Here is a 19,732-nt window from a genome sequence, read left to right on the forward strand (position 1 = left end):
TTATCACTACTGAACGTACCTACATCATCCCATGGCAGTGTCTTCCATGTGTTCTTACAACTTACATCATGTCCTGTATGCTATCGGGGTCTGCAAATTAAAGATTGCCAGTATACACAGACGTGTTTGCAATTACAACTTACAAAGGAATGTGGGTGTAGGAGTGCTAGGGTTTGCATTGCTATTTGTAGATGAATATGGCTCAACTCAACTCAATTCTATTATTGTACACCTACTTACTACAGCTGGATAACGTGTTTTCCTGCAGATACACAATATGGAGAGTTCTGCTTACAAACTATAACGTACCATATTTGCTGAGACTTTGGTGTTCTTTGCTGGGTGATAATAGAGCATCATGTGTTCTTACAACTTACATCGTGTCCTGTATGCTATCGGGGTCTGCAAATTAAAGATTGCCAGTATACACAGCCGTGTTTGCAATTACAACTTACAAAGGAATGTGGGTGTAGGAAAGCTTGATCTTTGTGAAGTATGTAGACAAAAGTTGGCCTGAAGAAGGTGTTCTCCTGACCTTAACTCTCGAGCCCTTAAATGACCATACCCTGCTTCATCCTCAACCTTTTTTTTTTATATTTGTATCATCTTGGGATGATTATTGTTTAGATCGATATTCTATAGGGCTTACATAAGAGAGATCAGAGGCAAAATGAACGAAGAGAACTTAAGCAATAACACTTGGACTTGCACATTTTTTGATTACAGGTTGATGATGAGGATAGTCACATCTCAACCTGATGCTCTCATCACTTTTTCGAAATTACCTCTCTCCTTCTATATACAGTGTCCCTCTCTTCCTATTTAGTAAATTGGGCATCCGATTTACTAAAGAGAACGACTCTGATGGTCTATTCTCATGTCTCTTGGTTTGATTGTCTTATCAATGTTGTCCCGCCCACTATCTTGTAGGTTTGAAGTGTACATGCAGGTGGTAACAAATTGATAAAGCATTTTTTTGACACTCGTTTTAGCTCTGCTTTTATCTCGTTTGTTTCACCTATCAGCCAAATTTTTTTCCATTCGTTGTGACGTGAGACAAAAAAGCAGAAATGTAAAATAAGCAATGTAAACCTAATAGAGTAAATTAAAAATACAATGGTAATTAGGTGAAACAGTTCATGCAGTCACTGTTGCTGGGAGACATTGCCCAGGCTAGGGTGATGTCTATGTTCTCATATAATTATTGGGTGATGTTTTGACGATCTGCTTCCCCTGATATATATTATTTCACTTCTTAGTATGGCAAACTATCGTTTGCTTCATCTCTGACTCTCTGGCTGTATGCTCATCTTCATGTCTTTTGTATGCTGTGGAGAGCCTTCCTGATCTGTTGCTAGGGGCATTAGGGTGAAAGATCCTGACATCAAAGAAGGTACCAAAAAATTCTCACAGACCAAAAAGAGATGTGATTTGGTTTTTACGCACTCTTTCATTTTTATTATTTTATGTTAAAATGTAAGATGATTTATAATAAGGGGCCCCTCCCCGTGAAGTATAGTTTCAGTAGGGCCCTCGCCGTTCCTGTTATACAGGAGGCATATGGTCTGCAGGCTTAAAGCTTGTGTTCTGGCGGTGCTTGCGAGGGGGAAAGGGTCTCGCTTGAGATGGGCCGGAGGAAGAGCCTAGGCTCTGCTTTTTCTGAAAGCCTACTGCTAGCAGGGGGCAGTTTTTTGAGATTCTCTGCAAATAGTGCACGTGGAGCCAGAAAGTTGGCTGTTCGGGCATTCAGTTGCCATGTGGTTGGCTGCCCCACATGAAAAACAAATGACCTGCGGGCGCACCGTGTCTGCAGACAGGCATGAGGCAACTAGTTCCGTGTCTATACTTACCACAAGCAAGTCGGGTCAATAGCTAATTTGCGTCGAAATTGGAGGTCATACTGTAGCCAGGCATGCGGTTGAAAGCGCATGAGGCAACTAGTTCCGTGTCTATACTGGATCACAAGCAAGTCGGGTCAATAGCTAATTTGCGTCGAAATTAGAGGTCATACTGTAGCCAGGCATGCGGTTGAAAGCGCTGACTAGAGCGAATAATGAACGATTGGTAACGCCAGAGTTGTTGGGCGATGCTGGGAGAGGCCGACGAGAAAATGCTTGCAGCCATGACTGCAGGGAGGCAATAGGAGCTACGCGACACTTCTGCGTGCGAGAGTGGACGCCAGCGCTGCCTGCCACCATGAGTTCCCCTAACAGTTCCGTAAATTCAATGAACTCACCCCTCACAATCCTTTTGTGCATAGATCTTGAAATGGGTACCGTGGAGTGATGGGAGTGCCTCTCCTTGTGGTGCCTGTGCTGCCTGTCACGACGGTGCTGATGGTGGGTACGATGTCTGGTCCGTTGCCTAGTCCGATGCCTAGGGCGCGGAGTCCGAGAGCGTGAGCGAGCGGGCTCTGAGTCGGATGAAGAGCTGGAGTGGCGATGGCTCCTGGGTGACTGCCGGTGACGGTGGTGGCGTTAGAGGGTTGCCTAGATGCGAGCGTGAATCGCATATCTGAATCGGAGGTGTAGGGGATCGAGTTGTCCTCCGTTTCAGAGCTGTCCGCTGCCGATGTTGCCGGCGAGTGTGAGGTGGTACTGCCGCCGTCGTGGTATCACTGCCTGTAGTGTCATCTGGGTGAGTGTGCTCCCAAAGGCGTTGTGCCCGCATCCGTCTCGATCCCGCATAGGAAAGATGGTACCGGTCCAGGTGGAGGTCGAGGACAGAACTCGGGAGGGCCCTCATGGCCTGGGCAGTAGTGGCTAGAGTTGACATACTCAGAAAGACGCTAATTAATTGCCACCAAACACACACACTACAATACAAAGAATGCGACTTCGATCATTGATGAGCCTGCATGTACTTTTCAAAGCGATATTCTAGCCTAGGACTAGGATACTGGAAAGCATTAAGACACTATTAACAGCTAGGCTTGAAAGACGCTATTAACAGCTAGGCTTGCCACTGTCCAACACGCGAATCACTACCACGCGGTAGGATCCCCTACTGCGCATGCGCAGCCACACCTACCTGTATTAATCCCAAGAGTACTTGCCGCTGGCTGCCATTAACCATTGTTTTGTCCTCACACACAAAACCCACTTTAAAATGTAAGATGATTTATAATATTATGCAATAATTTATTATTATAGCTAGTAGCGAACACAATTAATATGGATCAATGAATTATACTAGTGGCTGTACTATAAATTAATACTGTCGCTTAATTGTACGTGTGGAACGTACGTATGCAGTTAGCATGCGTGCAAGTACACGTGTGTGGCTTGTATACCAACCAGATGTGTGCAGAAAGTGTGCAATAGACACGTGTAGCATTTGAGCATGATAACAGTCTTTTACTGTTATCATATGACACACTTGTACCACACTTCAACTTCCTTTGCACACGTGCAGCACTTGTTGTTGCATGTGTAAGGGAATTAAGTGACCAAACAATTTTCAAAAGTCTTCAGTAGCTGAGAAGAGCACATTTTCGGCTTACCTTCTGATAGAAACAGCGAAATCCCATGCCTATATATATATCATATTTTGTGTGGGAGTTTGGATTTACAGATTGGTTCATTAATATTGTTGATCTTTACCCAACAAGTTTTTGGCATGGATATCATGATCTTTTGATCACAAATTTGTTTCGACAGTGTCAAGAGCACACTGTCATGTGCTCGCTACTGCCACAGTTTGTTTTCATTAATCTTATTTTCCTTTCAGTTCGTATGTGGGAAACTGCTGCAAGTGCTAGGCCAGACATTCCTCTACAACAGGTTTGCAATATCATTTTCAAAAATTACGTATTTAATAACTAAATGCAGGAGTCAGACTTCACCTCAAGATTGCTATCCACCTTTAGCCAAGGAGCTTACCACATTTTTACAGACCTTTGTGTCAAAAATGGAGAAAGAGCAGGCAGGTAAACTAAACATAATTTTATGTGCATGCGTTTAATTAGCACTACGAATGTGATCATCCACCCAAAGTAATTTATGTATACCGTATAGCGGGTAATTTTCGTGAGTAAGCTGATCTCAACGAAAATTGTACCCATGAAAATGAGGCGTGGTTTACTGACGTGACTCATGGAAATCACTGCTGTTCAACTCCAATCCCCCCCCCCACAAAAATTACCCGCTATACGGTACATGCTACGTACCGATGCACATGTACCTGCAGTGCACGTACATGTATACCTTTAACTAAGCACATGAAACAGTTTGGGCTGGGATGATGATTACCAGATATAACAGTCTAGTATACGATTAATAAAAATTGCTACTGAAAGTCTCTGAGAATGATGATGATGGAAGCTTGACAAACAAGGATGCACTTTACATGTATATACATCTCATTTTGGGATTTATCAAAAAGTAGATAGTTAGGACATTAATGAATGAATGATAATAATGCTTGGCTGTCCTAATAGCTGATCTGGAGTAGAGGCTTTGACGTGGACGTGGACGTCACATTTTTGTGTCATTCTTTCGCCAGTCAATGAATGGTTCCTTCTTCTCGCGAGGCATTGTCTGAGGCATAGTCTGGCTGCAAAACATAAGCAAAGTCAATTAAGTATGACAACTACGAACGAATAATAATTTATGTAGCTATAATTACAATGGTTCAATAATCGACAAATTCATTGAAAAGGTGAATTTTAAACTTGCCAAACTAAGACATGTGCATCAATAAAACTTTGTGGACCCGGTGAACATGCAATAAAACTTAGTACAGACATTCAGTGGTTCTAGAAATCAACTGACACAAAGAAGGACACCTGAAAATACCTTCAACTGTTTGTAACCAGCTAGATAAGCATACACAAGGTCAGAAGTATGTGGACCCAGTAATACATACTGGCTAACTACTACACAAAAATAAACATAGCAATTCTTTTCAAACAGCAGATCAACTGACATTTTCAGCTCCACAAATCAGCTACAACGCTCTAACTGTAATATTCATAACTATACAGACCTAGTTAAAGCCAATCACAGTGCTAGCACTTCAGCTTCCAATCGTAGATTCTTGTGACAACAGATTCTTTGCTTGCCAGTAGCTCTTCATTTTCTGGTAGCTGCGAGGCAATCATCCTCCCAGCAAAACTCAGGATGCTATCTGTAATCTAGGGGCGTTTCATATCCATATTATCTATATGGATCAAGTGTGTTGTTAATACTCCTCTGTTTGCTTGTACAGGTCCTTTTCTTGCCCAGTTCCTTTCCTCGTTTGCTGATCTGAAACTAGCGGAGGTTCCATTGGTCTTCGTCAGCTATGCAGTATCTGAACTACATTCTGAGCCTCTTATTGGGCGAGAGGGACTGGCTGCAATTAGGTACTTGTGGTAACGAAGCGCTTTATATCCCGTTGCTACGTTGTTGCTAAGTGCAATATGCATCATAATGTACTAACCACAAAGTCAAAATGCACAAACCGCAAAGTCATAATGTACTAGCCACAAAACGCCCCTCTGCATGGCATTAGACTGACATAATTATTAAATGAAATAACATTATGAGAAATATAAGTATCAGAGTAAATCATGCATACAGGATGTTAATGTTCAGCACTGTTGGGGAGTTTCTTCTTAGCAATCATGCAGGTTTTTAAATTATCCAAGGTTCATTTTGTGAAAGATTCTGTGTTCCTAGACCTACATTAGTGCGTAGCCCTTGTGATGTATGTCAATTCTACTTCACCATAGCACTAAGCGGCTCTTTTGCTGGGGGCTTGCACCTCTGATTGCTTGGATGGCTGAGCGTAGGAGGGAGAAGGTTAGGCGACATCTTAACCAGCAATAGAGTTTTATTGTAGGTGATGTCCAATTTCTGGGCGAGTAGTGAGCTCAGGCGTTTGTAGAAAAGTGATGCTTCTACGCCCATGCCTCCTGTAACTGATAAAACTAACGGTGTGAAAGAGGAGTGTTCAACTTCCTGGATTCTTTGCTGATATGCCCGTTTCTTTTCCAGTTCGTGTTTTCTGGTATGTTGCTGCTTGTGACTGGTTTCTGTTGGAGGGGGGCAGTAGTGGGGTGGGGCTGTTTGCAGTAGTGCGTTTGTGTCAAGCCATTCGTTGGTCCATGCCAATCTTATATGCGCTACAGATATACTGGCACATATCGTCTAGAAGAGAGAAGAGATTGAGCTGTGTATAGGGTTGTCTCTATCATTTTGTGCCGTTCTACTTATTGTGTTACTAAGACAGTGTTATGTTGCTATGCCCTCGGAATAAACTAGCTATAACATAAAAGTCAGAGCAGTCATTGTATTATTGAATGATCTGCGTGTGTTGAGGGCATGCATGTGGTACCTTACAGTACATGTACATTTAATCATGCACAGTAAAATGAAACATGAAACATAAAATATATAGGTACATGAGATGAGAGCATGTTGTGTATACGTAGTGCAAGACCGCCTTAATTAATTCGTTCCCGCATGACTGTAATAATTATCACCGTGTGTGTACACTCTGCACGTTCGTAGGTCAATTGTTCTCAGTTCGATACTCACTCACAAGCCTTCTCTGAGAGAAGCTACTCAGTCCTTCCTGCTAAAGGCTGTGTGTGAACTCACAAATCACGTGAGTTAAACATAACTAATTATGATAATGTATAATTATTACATGAATAACAACAACGTCTTTTATAGTCAAAATCAATTGCTATTGAGGCTATATGCGTGTGAATGTTGATAGTTTGTCATTCTGTCTGCCTACACAGAGAGAAGTTGGCTACTTGGAAGCTGTTCAGACTTTAGGTTCTTTTCGCCAAGCTGAATGTCTTGTGTTTGGCTCTAAAAGTTGGAAACAGGTATTTTCAGGAAATCAATAGAGTATGAATATTGTTTCATTTTCTATCTACTTAGGCATCCAAATTTCTCGTGAGTCTGGCTACCTTAAAAGAGACCTCTGCAGAAGAGAGTGGATCAAAGAATCTGTTTTCGTACTTGCAGTCATGTATCCATGCTTACCTTCAGGTGACATCCCACCGTGATGATCCCTTACCAACCATTTCAAGCCTTGCCCGAGCTCTAGTTCTTTCAGTTGACGAAGAGTGCATTGTTGGCAGCAGGTATTCAATTTACATAATTATGTGTAACTGAATTTTTTTAATGTCATATACGTACTGTAATTAGTACAAGCATAGTTATGTGCGTAGTTTCGAATAATACTTTTTTCGTTATCAATGCACAATCGTCATGCATGCAGAGCACTGTCGACTGAGTCTCGTAGCCTTGGTGATTCTCTCACCCTGCTCATGGCACCGGTCATGGATATCATTGCCACAGCAACAGCACGGGCCTATCTAGCAGCTGATGTTGTGAGCAATGCTCTCGAGTTTCTCTCCTCCCTCGTTCATCTGCTACCATCTTCACCTCACAGTGACACAGGTGTGAGCAGTCGTGCATTTATATTGTACTTCCCATTTATGCAATGCATGCATGGATCGACCTGTGCTGCATGCACAGTTTATACGTATTAGGTCAACTAAAGTCTTATGTATGTCACCTGGTTTTTTTAATGATGTCACATGTACTATAAACAACACTATAGTTCTGCATGCACATTTTAGACTTCTAGTTTGAAAATATATATGTCCATGTTTGTGCACAGCTCAAGTGTTCTACAAGTGTCTCTCACCATGGCTACCTGACACAATGCTCTACCTTCACACTCAACTCTTGCCGGGAGCAAAGGTCAGGCCTGTGAGAGAGAGCCTGTATACTAGGGCCTTTAAAGATTATTTCCCCATAGTACCCAAACATGTTTATGATTGAAGAAGAAAAGGCATGCATGCATGCAAGTGACTATCTATAGTACACATAATTATAGCGATCAAAATTCAAATCGTGGGCATTTCTATTTTTAGCACTCCTGCACATGCGTTCATTCAATTTGTTTTGCTGTTGCATACCCTCTCTTCTTTTATACGCCATTGATTGTATTGAGAAGACTTTGTGAGCCCTAGCCAGAGTCTAGCTAGGTCAATTTGACAGTCTAATTGATTTTATGTTTGTAGGTGGGTGGAGCTCCCAACCTGGATCTCAACGTCTTCCTTGTGCACACATTAGATGGACTCTACAGTTTCACAGTGGCACTTAAGTTTCCTTTCAGTGAGAACCCAGATATCAGCCTGGCTAACTTAGCTATAAGAGCTGGAAAGCGGTTGAATTCAATATGCTCTAAGCAGGTATATGCATGTATACGTAATGTTGTCCTTCATGTGAGTGTTTGTGTATAGTGTCTGCATGATATGATGGAATTAAGCATTGCTACTTGTGTTTTTAGATGGATACATAGCACAATTAGTAGCAGACCCTCAAAACTCCCAAAACTAGTGAATTTTCTGCATGATGTGTACAGTTTCTACGATGCATTCGTGAGGATGGTGGACTGTTGCTAATTCAAATTCTTAATCAAACACTGTGTATATAACACTGATTAATTTTCCTCCTGGTATCAGTTTGCGTAATGAGAGCTATTCTATACACATGCGTGAGCTCATGCATGTGGAGCCCCTTATAAGAGATTCTACCTATGTATACTAACTAACATGTTGATTTCCAGGATGTGATAGAGGTTACTCCAGCCCTTCTTGGTTCCATCACTGTCCTTGGCTGGCTTTCCTCATTGTCCCCATCTTCTCCACCCTCACTCAGCCGCACCCTCTCCAACACTCTCAATGCACTGCCGCTACCCCTGAATCTCTCTAGACCTGCTCCGCCAACCTGTACTAGTAACCATGGAGATAGTGATACAGCTATACTAGGGGTGGGTGGTTTGATGGCTTACGGTGCACCGGTCGAGTGGGGGCCGCTTATCTCTCAGTGTCTCAGTTCCTACTGGAGGTGTCTGCTCTATATGATGAGAGAGAGTAGTGACTGGGTGATAGAGAAAGGTGTGTTTGAGCATTCTTGTCACAAAATCCAAACATTTACGTATGTTTTCACTCTACTGTGTTTCTTTGCAGGGGTTGATAAATTGGTCACGATTTGTCTTGATGGATTGGACTCAGCCAGTGACTCACTCCCCACCATCATTGGCTGCCTTTCTCTCCTGGTCAACAAGGTACATATCTCAATGTAATTACTTTACACTCAGTCGGTCACACATATTGTTTTGCGCTGACGGATTATTATTATCCATAATCATTTGTATGGGTAATGGAGATTCTATAATCTCGGTCGTGGAACATTCCTTGTCACAATAGCAATCTACGTACTTCTATAAGTTATTGTGTCATAGTAGTGACTTATGTTGCTCTCTACTATACTCTACTCTCTCTTGTGCTAGTAAACAATAACTGGTCCTAAAGGACCAACAGCTCGAGTCACTGCATAATTTTGATAACTGTATCGGTTTCACTGAAAATTGTACTGCCTCATTGGCGCATACATGTGCAAACAGTGTATGACAGGCCGTACGTCTTTTGAAGCGGCCTAGTTTCGAGGCTATACTCACACAATTGTATACATAAAATATGTGCCAGTTTCCTCAGTATTGTATTGGCACAGGCAGGTATTTGCTTTGCATCTTGTAGAGTGCATCAGGACCCTCTCACTTATGCTCCTTCACTGAAAGAGTATGGTCGCTGGTTGGTGAGCTCAGAAACAAGCCCAAAGAATTCGATGAAGCCCTAGAGGCATTCGCCCAGCTTGTCTTCCATCCAAACTTATTGGCCTGTCATAATGAAGAAGTTAATAAGCTGCAAGAACAGGTAGGAGTTTCTGTAGTCTCGCGGACCCAGTATCGGCTGGTCCACGAGACTAGAGTTTCTGGGTGTATGTGATTAGATGCTGTTTAAGAGCACTGCATGGTGCACGGCTTGTAAAATGTGATCGTTAATGTCAATGACATCATTAGTTGCGCACTATTTACAGGGTTCCTTGATTAATTTGTTGTTCGTTTAGTGTAAGTGAGTCGATTTGGTGATTATACCTCGAGGGATACGGTACTGACTCTGTGTGTGTCTGTCTTTTGCAGCTGTAACTGCCAAACGTTTACAATGCAACGACAAATAACAGCTTCTATACGTGCAGGCTTCTAGCCACGTCCCCTTGGATTTTAATTCGTGGATTTGCGAACTAAAGTTTCTTTCTCGAGTTATGGCTAGTTTCACTATTTGCAGTCTCTTCAGAATCTTTCATAGCATCATCTGAGTAAGCCTTGCACTAACTGCTTGTTAGCTACAATAGTCAGAAAAGAGCTGCAAAGCTGCATGCATTGCAATTGTACTCTGCCAGCAGTCTTTGTGAACTCTAACCTCTTTTCAGATCCACCCCTTTTTTCATTGACAGGAAATGCAAGTACTTAATAAACTTCTCAACCCCTATCCAAGCCATTAGATAGACTTCTGTTTCCATCAAGCTCCTCTTTATAACGACTGTGTGGCTCATCATTAACAATTGCATGATAATTATACAAAACAAACTAATTATCTCTTCTATAACACTATAATAGTACTTTTGAGCAAAAACAAAACATGGCGAGAGGCATTAGCACAGCACAGCTTGCACCACTCGTTTAATTGTCACCTACAGAGAAATTCGATCTATGAAATGATTATTAATAATATGTTTGGGTTTGGGTGGTGTTTGTATTAGGCTTCCAAAAGGTGCTAAGTAGTACTGCGGTAATAAGAATCGCTTTTTGTGAATCTCTTTGAGGGTGACATATCATTAGTGCTAAGAATGCACTCTCTTTACTCTTTACTTCATGCAGTGTGTGGATGCGTTCTTCTCATTGGGTGAATCAAAAATTGGAGTTTTTAACATCCTTGTCGACTACACCTGCTCCATTTGGAGGAAAAGCTTGCAGCCGATTAGTGCAAAAAAAGGCTGTACCCACAAGGCTGAGCTAGTGGCCTCTTTGCAAGCCCACATACAACTTATTCTCCAGGCGTGTACCTTTGGAACAGTGCACAGAAAAAACCTAAGGTTTGTAGAGATTTCTATATGAGAGAATTGCATGCAACTTCTGTTCTCTCATTGCAGGATTGTCGGAGACACTGAAGGTTTCCTTGGCTCTCTTGGTTTGAATATGTCTGAACATGAAGGCTCCAGGTGATTGGGAGCATGGCATGGTATTGAGTACTTGTATGTATCTAGCCAGTGTTGCATTAAAATACCGGGCGAAGTAAGAGTATGTGTGCGCAAAGTGTGTCTCGATCATCTCATGCCTTGATAGATGTGTGTTTCTTTTGTAGAGGTGACTGTTGTGTTAGGATCAAAATATTAGTGTTCCTGCTGGAAATTTTTGGCTGTCTCTCGGAGTGCAGTGATGGCAACGAATTGGATGACTTTTTACATATCTTTTTATCCACAATTACCTCTGAGGTACCGGTATGTGTGCATGCATTGGTTGTTTTACGTCCACAAGTAGTTGCATGGTGTAAGAGGTCCTTGCGTGATTGACATGCTTAAACAATAGACTAACCTTTGGTCTGAGGTGTAGCTATGTGAATGTGTAAGACACTACAAACCATTGCTATTTGTGTCAGTGATCTTCTATGCCATATATACAGATATTGAAGATGTCTGTAAATTTTCCGAAGTATTACATCAACTCTCACACTCATCGTGTGAAATTGAGGCTGATACAAGTCCTCATACTGTCAGTCAAGTTTGCTAACAAGGTACGTGTGTGTTAGTTATCTTAATTTGTTCGTATGAAGTACACCCTCTACGGGATATTGGTGTACCGTGACACTTGAACGTGTTTTCCATTTTCATATTTCTATTTCCGCCTTTCACATTCATATTCTACTTGTGTTTCATTCCATGTTCCAGACCACTTGCAAGATGGTGGCTGAGCGCCTAGTTGGAGCACTTCAGCACGACAACCAGCGAAGTGTGCGCTACTTGATGGAATGGACAGTGTCCCTAATTTTTACCCGATTCCCAGATCTCATACCTTCAATTCTGTTACCATGTTTGAATGCAGTGAGTTTTGGTCAAGGTATTTTTGTACCCCCAATTCTGTTACCATGTTTGAACGCAGTTTGGTCAAGGTATTTTTTTAAGTAAATTACTCCTGTGCGTTCTGTTCTGTGCGTATGTCACACTTGTTGCCTAAATTGCTTGCATGGGTGTTGTGCTAAAGCACCCCATGGATGCTATAATTTAATTTTCAACCTCAGACGTGTACCTAAACATGATTTAATTAATTCCGACAGGACTCCGATGGTCGACTAAGCAGATTGTGTTCATTTCTCACCATTAGTGTGCACGTCGGTGTTAATCTATCAACTAACCTCCTCAAAGTGAGTGAACATTAATCCATACTTAAGTAATCAGTGTTCTCAACCCTCCCAAATGTATTTTTGATTAATGTTGGTTAATAACTGGGTATAAGGATGCCTTGTGGCTATTTGAGTGCTTTTGGGGAGACAAATTGCAAAAATTGGCACTTTACGTATGTACTCTTGTTTTCTTGCGTAATCTCGTTTTCTTGCGTAATCTCGTTTTCTTGTATTGTCTTGTAGAGCAACTACTACCACGGAATGATTCCAGTGGTCTTGAAGTGGGTGTCTAGTCATCATTTCACTGTTAGGATGTATTCTCAGCAGGCTCTCTACCGAATATGGGACGACTGTAGGAGGTCAAAGGTCACAACCGTGCTGGAAACATTCTGTATTCTAGAAGAGAGCATTCTATCTATGCAGGATCACGGGTAAGTGTACAAGCTGGGTCCGTTGTAGCCTTGTCCCCCTGCTCACTTCCACTACTAATTACTGCTAGGCCTGTGCAAGGGCCACGTAGGTCCATTGAAACACTGTTGACTATTACACATTTTTATTGTTTATGGAGACATGCAACGAATGGCTGGAATTATAATGTATTGCTAAACTACACGTACGTAAAGTGTGCAAATAAGTCTGCAAGTTTCAAGAAGATCTACCTTAATTGGTCATTGCTTTTAATCTACGTGGCAGGGCAGGTGTGTCTCCAAGGATATTGTTTATGGCAGCTGTTAGCACTTAATGTTGTGGCAATCTGCGCATTAGGATGTCTAAAGGCGTTCTTCATACTTTGAAGCCCGTGTTGAATGTTCCTCAGCTGTTTATGAAATCATCACATATGTATGCATTATGACAAAATAATGATGACAATGTTAAATATTTGGAAAAAGAACTTTTGAAGTGCTTATGTATGTGTCAATAACAGCACCTCCTCGGAATCTTGGCGACAAACTTTATTTTTCATAATTAGATTAATAAAATTGTAGTAAGTAAATGAAATTGCGTCAATCAACAGTGGACTGTGGTCTGGTGGGTGTATGTTTGCAAACATTTGCACAAGCTTGGTAAAGCTTCAGTTAGTTTTATGGATTTGTTGAATGGACAAAGTTTAATTTAATCCAATCAGTTGCTCTTTTGTTATTTACAGGGATTGCGGGAAGTTTGCCCACAAGTTGAAGGAAAACATTTTCTTCACCTTCGTAGACACGCTAAGTGATCTCAACCTTCAGGTATACTTATTTTCTCACTTTGAACATTGCTGTACGTACGTATCTCAATTGTCAAAGTACTATACGGAAAGTACGAGACACGATCTCGCCAGTTTGTCTGACTGCGTACATTCCAACGATTCATTAAGATATGTAGTATCGGTTAACACAGGTGTGAATGTTTATAGTATCGTCTGTTAAGTGATAGAATCTGGTTTGTGTCATGTCTTTCGATCCCAATACTTTCTTTACTGAAAGTACTTTATATACGTTGATTATCAAAGGTACAAGGACTAGAGGTTAATTGGCAAATTGTGTCGATCTCTCACCCCACCTCTCGACAATGCGTTAAGTAATTACTTCTTGAACGTCTGCATGTGGGTGCTCAAGTGCTTGTGTTAAATCTCCGTACGCTTGTTGCATGGATAGTTGCTTCTTGATCTTTACACTGTTGGTTACATGCATGCATATACATTTTTGTTGCCCATGAATCATTCATTGTCTCTTAACCTGAAATTGCACAGAGTACCACATGTGAATAAAACAATTATGCTTACATACTAATTAAGAACTGTGAATGGTTCTCGTACCATTCACACGTTTTGGTGGTTGCTTTGTACGTACCTGTTTCGGTATATTACGCATTATATTTAGGGCTGTCAAGTTTCTGTTGTGGGTGAAATTTATACCTGTCCACGATATTGTCTTCATGATTATCTGTCTGAGAATGCCTTAGTAACGTACTCTAAAACATATTTTGTATACATTAGGTGGTGAAAATTGCTACTTTACTACAATTCATGCACATTGACAATGTTTTGATTGTGGATACCTGGTATAAGTGTAGATCTAGGTATAATCAATTTATGTACAATACCCATTACATATGGTGTATTGTGGCAGTGCAGTGCAGGCATGCATATACTATTGTACCCAATAGTTTGTTTTATTTATTTTATTACATGAGGTATGTATAGGGGTGGCTGTTTATGAGGGCTTCAGCCTTATAGGCGTCAATCAGTGCTAGGTGGAGAACCTTTATTATAGGAAAACTCCATGTGGGAGTCCATGCGCATAGTTATTGCTTTAAAAGGAATTCCTATATACTTTAATAAGGACAACTTCCATTCTTACAGACCATATTTTACACATTACCGTTGCTGTGTGATGCCCCGAGGGAGGACCTGATACCAGCTGAGCATTTTTTAAGTGAGGCTAAGGATTCCAGGAAACTACAGTACAAAGTACACTGCAAAAATCACGAACTTCTTGAAGCTTCCTGTACCTATCTAAATGTTGCAACATGTGGCAGTGATACTAAAAGTATTTCATATCAGGTTAGCAATGCCTATATGACGTGTCTAGCTTGTTAGATGTTAGGTAGGTTTCTGTAGTATAACGTGTACGTATATAGCATTTAAGACCCCCATTATAATGCTTCATGAGTTCATAATTATATATAATAGTTAGACACTGGAAGCCCAAAGGCACTGATTTAGTATCCCGAGCGTAGCAAGGGTACTAAAGTGGCTGAGGGCTTCTAAATCACATGGATACTGACAAAACAGTGTCTAACTCATTTAGATACTAGTGCGCATGCGCAAACCGCTTGACTACAATACAATTACTTGACAACGGAATACTAGGTATACTGTAAATTTGCAGGTATACTAAGTCCCATTATACCTGCTCTGAGGCACTTTTCCCATGTACTTCCCATGTACTTCCCATGTAGATCTTATCAACTAGTGTCTAACTATTATTAGATTAACCTGTGCATGTAAATTCAGGAATACTATAGATTCATGTTATGTAACTGAACCCAGTTAAGTTTTTAAACAATAGGCGTCTCTCTGCTGCATGCATTGATTATAGAATGTGTTCTGTTTGTATGTTCAGATCTGTCAATATTTCCTTATAGTCGGTATGCTGTTTATTTAATGCAGCTGCAACCCAAACACCCCTCCTCAGAACTCCAACCCTCCTCAACAAGCGGTTCAGACATTCAGAAAAAGATCACTCCTTGGTCTAATCCGACAACAGTTGTCAACGAGCTTTTTCCAAACTCTCTCTCTGGTCTGTCTTTAGCTGGTCAGCAAGACAAAGGAGATATTAGTGGGCTAATTCTAGTGACCACTCTTCTAAGCAAAGTTCCAAACATAGGAGGTCAGTGCATGCATGAGGTGCTTTGTCAATATTACTGAGTCTAATTGCATCATGTTGCCTTTGTGTTCAAACAATGCCGTTGTGTGGATTCAACGTATGCATGCACCTATGGTTGCACTGTTAAATTTTTACTGTTTCACTCGATCAAATTGAAAGTCTTGATTTGCATTTTGTTGATAAAATAGTAAAGTCTGAACATTGGCAATACATTGTTGTATAACAAGCAGTCCTTGGTCATCGAATTTGACCAAGCCTTTGTTTTGCTTTGTTGACAAATGTTAGTTCACACCACCATGCATGCGTGTACACATGCATGCATGCACATGTGCTTTAGGATATCATTCACCTTGTTTAATGCATCCTGATAATTATGTGCATGCAGGTCTATGCCGTACCTGTGAAATTTTTGGAGTCTCGGAGCTTGTAATTGACAATGCGAAAATTCTTGGAGATGTGCTTTTTCAATCACTCAGTGTTACTTCTGACAAATGGATCACGATTACAGAGGTTCTTTCGTGTATATGATTATTTGAATATACTTATTGTAATTTCCTCAGGTCCGGTTGAATGCTTTGAAGAAGTATCTTCTAACCATGCAAAACAATGGTTACACTCTCGTAGGAGCAGAGCAGACTGCTCAGAGTAAACCACTAACTGAGTACTCGTTTAAGAGAAAAACAGTTCTTTTGCTCGGGTGAGTCATCCAAGGATGTTTTATCATAACATAATAGTTTAGTCTATCCACTAGGAGGTCCATTAAAACGGAGTGAATTCATTTTCAACACTTTTTGACCTATACGTATATAGTAGCTGTCTTCATGGCAGTTACCGTATTGACGGTTATTTTCGTAGGTGGATGTTTTTGTGTTATAAAGTAAAACAAATTATAACTGTGAAATTGTTTCTACGTCACCATTCTGAGCTGTGCGTATAATTATTTAGATTACGATTTGTATGAAAAGTTTGGACAACAAAATATTACCCGCTATTTACGATATTGAATTTCAGTAGCTCCATTAATTTATTCCACCCACTAATTTTTCTGTGCACACACTAGAATTATGTATGCAGGAAATCAGATTACTGGCATATTAAACTATAGGGCACTATTGCTTTCTATACTCCAGGAATGAGAGGGAGGGCATACCAGTTGACCTTATCCACTTGCTGGATGACTGTGTGGAGATCCCTCAACTTGGTGTAGTGCGGTCACTGAATGTGCATGTGAGTGGAGCATTGCTCGTATGGGAATACGCCAAGCAACACTCCATGCAGCCAAGCTAACAATGAGTTAATTATCTGACTAAAATTATTAGTGCTCTAATACTGCCATACATGCAGTTCTACTTATAATATAACCTGTATTATTTTCAAACATAATTATACATGATACTCAGTTTTAAATGAATACCTGCATGCATGGTTTCCTAGCAAATTGAATCGTCTATAATTATAGCCACCCTCGTGCTTCAGTGAAATATACACCATGTACAATCCCACATGTTAAAACTATTACATAACTAAAAACACTATAAACATAAATAATTTTTGTGTGAATTGGTCTTTTGGCAACGCTAACTAAGTGCATGCATAATAATTGATATAATTATGAGAAGAATTAGTATTATTGTTTATTGGTGGTCACTGGTAATTCAGTACTTTAAGTGATAAACATTAATAGAACAGTTATTAGATAAATGTCAAAGGCTGATAGACAGGTCATCCTCTTTGACAAAATTAATGTTCAAGTATTATAGCAAGAATTTGCACTTTTCATTGCCAACAATAATTATGCAGTCTCTGCATGAGTACTGTTCCCATATGCTCATGTGAATAACTAAGGTGGTTTTAATACTAATCATACTGTAGTTTGTCTATAAATTTTGTTTTATGGGATGTATCATTCTGTAGCATTAGCATTGAGCTTCACATTATTGCAATGAAATAGCATGATAATAATTCAACATTAATATATGGCATGTATGGGAGGATTGGGTAATTCAATATCTATAGTGAAAAATGAGCCATTTCAAAGTTCTCTGCATTGCACTGCACAGCGGTGTATGCGGAGTGATTCAAAAATGAGGATAAAAAGGAGTGATTATAAGTTGATTATGTTATTACTTCTATTGTTGAGGCTGCTGATGGTATTTGGTTGTATCTCAATTTGAATGTACCTCCTACCCTGCTGTCAGAAGTGAATTCTAGAATTACACTACTGGGATTTTTTACTGTGAAACTTGGGTGTGGCTCAGTGCCGCAAAACATCGTTAACACTTCTTTTGCCATCTCTGGATCGTTTCCTTTTTTCGATAATGTAATTTTATCTCCAACTGAGCAGTCTGCCCGTGCTGGCATGTTTATCTCAAGAATTGTTACTTGGATGTCATGATCGGGGAGAGCTTGAATCTCATATTCACACTTGTCTTGTTCTTTATAATTAACTGGGTAGTTTGGAGAAGTGATTATTCCTGTTTCCAAGTTGTAGTGTGTTCTTGGTCCGCATTTTTTGCCTGTATAGGTGTGAAAGGAAATGAAAGTTAAAGACTGACCTTTGTTTATGTTAAAGCTTGGGAATATTCGAAAGGTGGGTGCTGCCCTTTTTTGTGTTGTGGCTCACTCCAATGATTAATTGCTGCCACTTAAAGTACATGCACAATACAAGCCATGCTAGATATATATGTTACTATAGTTATAATGAACAGATTTATTTGACTCGAGATTCTATATAAGTGTAAGGACCTAAGGACATGCAGTGAGGGACATGGCTTATATGTATATAGCAATGCTCAAAGTGCATGTGAATATGCGTGCATAGTACAATCATGCATGATCAAGCAGGTGTGTAGATGGAGAGCATTCCAGGTACATTGAATAGCATCCCTTAGACAAAATAGTGTAATTCCTCGTTCTATATCAATACAGCATGCTATTATAATAGTCTCGCCCATTTATGATCACTTATATACCAACTATCAATTGATATTGCATGGACATACCTTCAAGAAAGGTGGTGTAATGAAGTTCGAATCCTTCTTTAGTTTGATTCTTATCTGATGTTTCAGACACAAATTCTATGTACAAATGGTTTTGGGTGCTGTATACTGTTTCGAGCTTCCTCATCCCTTTTCCACAAAACGATCCAATTTTCAGTCCATCTCTATTCTCGCTGTCAAAAATGTCCAGCTTGTCGTGGCTGCAACTGCGATAATCTGAACCTTGCTCAATGTCAAAGGCGTTATCTTTAACACTCAGAGCGATTCTTCGTTCAGGGTCGGTGATTATTTTCCAGACACACCTCTGGTCTGAGGGGTAAGGAGAGGGGAATCCAATGGATCGTATCACACCTTCAGCTTTCAGTAGTACTTCGCCACATATGCCGTATCGAGATTCTGTTGACGAGCGTATATACATTAATTTTGACTCCAATTTCACATGCGTAACTACATTCATTTCATTTGGTTCTAATACATATAATGAGTTCTGGAATTGTACATGCCTTTCTCTTGCATAGGTTTTACTTTTCAAATGCGATATAGCTAGATCTAGTCTTATAGAGAGTGTACACTTCTGCTTACCTGTATTGCAGCAGAGGCCGAAAAATCCTTCAGGACAATCGCATCGCTTTTTTTGGTGATTGAAAATGCCACCATTTTCACACCTAAAGGGGCATGCTCGTAAGTCTTGAGATAGAATTGGTTGGTAGTAGGTTTTGTCATCATGACAGTGCACCTCACTGTCTCGTCTCATTTGACCACACATGCAGTTTCTGAAATCTCCTCTCCATCTGAAGCATGTTTGTTCGGGAGACCCTTCCACTTGGCTGCTTACTGGGATGGCAGTGAATAGTAGTACTGCAAGTAGCAGTTCAAAGGTATATAGCTGCATGCTTGTTGTCATGATCTTGAAATTATGCAAACTGATCTTCTTCAGGTTGTAACAGTTGACTGAGCTGACTGAGCTGGTGATGTACCTACCACTGGAAATTTCTTCTTTTTATATAACAAACCATTGTTTACATGCTGCAGACTTTTTAGGCAGTACATGTGTTTCGTACAAACAAACTATGACATGCAATTTTAAGGCTGCGCAAGGTAGTGTATGCAGG

At 40.5% G+C, this 19,732-nt stretch overlaps 2 protein-coding genes across 6 annotated transcripts in view; one reads left to right on the forward strand and one right to left on the reverse strand.

The window, feature by feature from the left end:
- LOC135348965 (probable methyltransferase TARBP1) overlaps window positions 1-17,074 on the forward strand; it is a 69,386-nt gene extending 52,312 nt beyond the window's left edge. Inside the window, exons 4-28 of one of the 5 annotated variants that reach the window (XM_064547373.1) lie at window positions 3,730-3,782; window positions 3,831-3,928; window positions 5,209-5,344; window positions 6,495-6,591; window positions 6,731-6,820; window positions 6,876-7,081; window positions 7,219-7,400; window positions 7,624-7,706; window positions 8,030-8,200; window positions 8,578-8,908; window positions 8,981-9,078; window positions 9,551-9,727; window positions 10,732-10,946; window positions 11,004-11,072; window positions 11,216-11,345; window positions 11,534-11,644; window positions 11,799-11,951; window positions 12,185-12,271; window positions 12,494-12,681; window positions 13,398-13,479; window positions 14,595-14,795; window positions 15,405-15,624; window positions 16,007-16,131; window positions 16,182-16,318; window positions 16,752-17,071. In XM_064547373.1, the coding sequence (XP_064403443.1) occupies window positions 3,730-3,782; window positions 3,831-3,928; window positions 5,209-5,344; window positions 6,495-6,591; window positions 6,731-6,820; window positions 6,876-7,081; window positions 7,219-7,400; window positions 7,624-7,706; window positions 8,030-8,200; window positions 8,578-8,908; window positions 8,981-9,078; window positions 9,551-9,727; window positions 10,732-10,946; window positions 11,004-11,072; window positions 11,216-11,345; window positions 11,534-11,644; window positions 11,799-11,951; window positions 12,185-12,271; window positions 12,494-12,681; window positions 13,398-13,479; window positions 14,595-14,795; window positions 15,405-15,624; window positions 16,007-16,131; window positions 16,182-16,318; window positions 16,752-16,908 (3,597 nt within the window). In that variant the 3' untranslated portion in view covers window positions 16,909-17,071. Of the gene's footprint in view, window positions 1-3,729; window positions 3,783-3,830; window positions 3,929-5,208; window positions 5,345-6,494; window positions 6,592-6,730; window positions 6,821-6,875; window positions 7,082-7,218; window positions 7,401-7,623; window positions 7,707-8,029; window positions 8,201-8,577; window positions 8,909-8,980; window positions 9,079-9,550; window positions 9,728-10,731; window positions 10,947-11,003; window positions 11,073-11,215; window positions 11,352-11,533; window positions 11,645-11,798; window positions 11,952-12,184; window positions 12,272-12,493; window positions 12,682-13,397; window positions 13,480-14,594; window positions 14,796-15,404; window positions 15,625-16,006; window positions 16,132-16,181; window positions 16,319-16,751 lie in introns of those variants that run through there. The other 4 variants (XM_064547375.1, XM_064547374.1, XM_064547376.1 and 1 more) reach the window with 4 other exon arrangements.
- Window positions 17,075-17,564: 490 nt separating this feature from the next.
- LOC135348987 (tolloid-like protein 1) lies at window positions 17,565-19,683 on the reverse strand. The gene is made up of 3 exons (XM_064547423.1): window positions 19,203-19,683; window positions 18,624-19,016; window positions 17,565-18,137 (listed from the first exon to the last, which is right to left on the reverse strand). The coding sequence occupies exons 1-3, from the start codon at window positions 19,522-19,524 to the stop codon at window positions 17,737-17,739; spliced, it is 1,116 nt and encodes a 371-aa protein (XP_064403493.1). The 5' UTR covers window positions 19,525-19,683; the 3' UTR covers window positions 17,565-17,736.
- Between the last annotated feature and the right edge of the window lie 49 nt (window positions 19,684-19,732).

Source organism: Halichondria panicea, chromosome 15, assembly GCF_963675165.1.
Source record: "Halichondria panicea chromosome 15, odHalPani1.1, whole genome shotgun sequence".
Taxonomy (NCBI): domain Eukaryota; kingdom Metazoa; phylum Porifera; class Demospongiae; order Suberitida; family Halichondriidae; genus Halichondria; species Halichondria panicea.

Bases quoted from the DNA above. Each gene is read 5' to 3' on its own strand.
- LOC135348987 (XM_064547423.1), bottom strand. From the start codon at position 19,524: ATGACAACAAGCATGCAGCTATATACCTTTGAACTGCTACTTGCAGTA. The intron at 19,017-19,202 runs GTAAGCAGAAGT...GCTCGTCAACAG, and splicing joins CGGCCTCTGCTGCAATACAG to AATCTCGATACGGCATATGT. The intron at 18,138-18,623 runs GTATGTCCATGC...ACACCTATACAG, and splicing joins TTACACCACCTTTCTTGAAG to GCAAAAAATGCGGACCAAGA.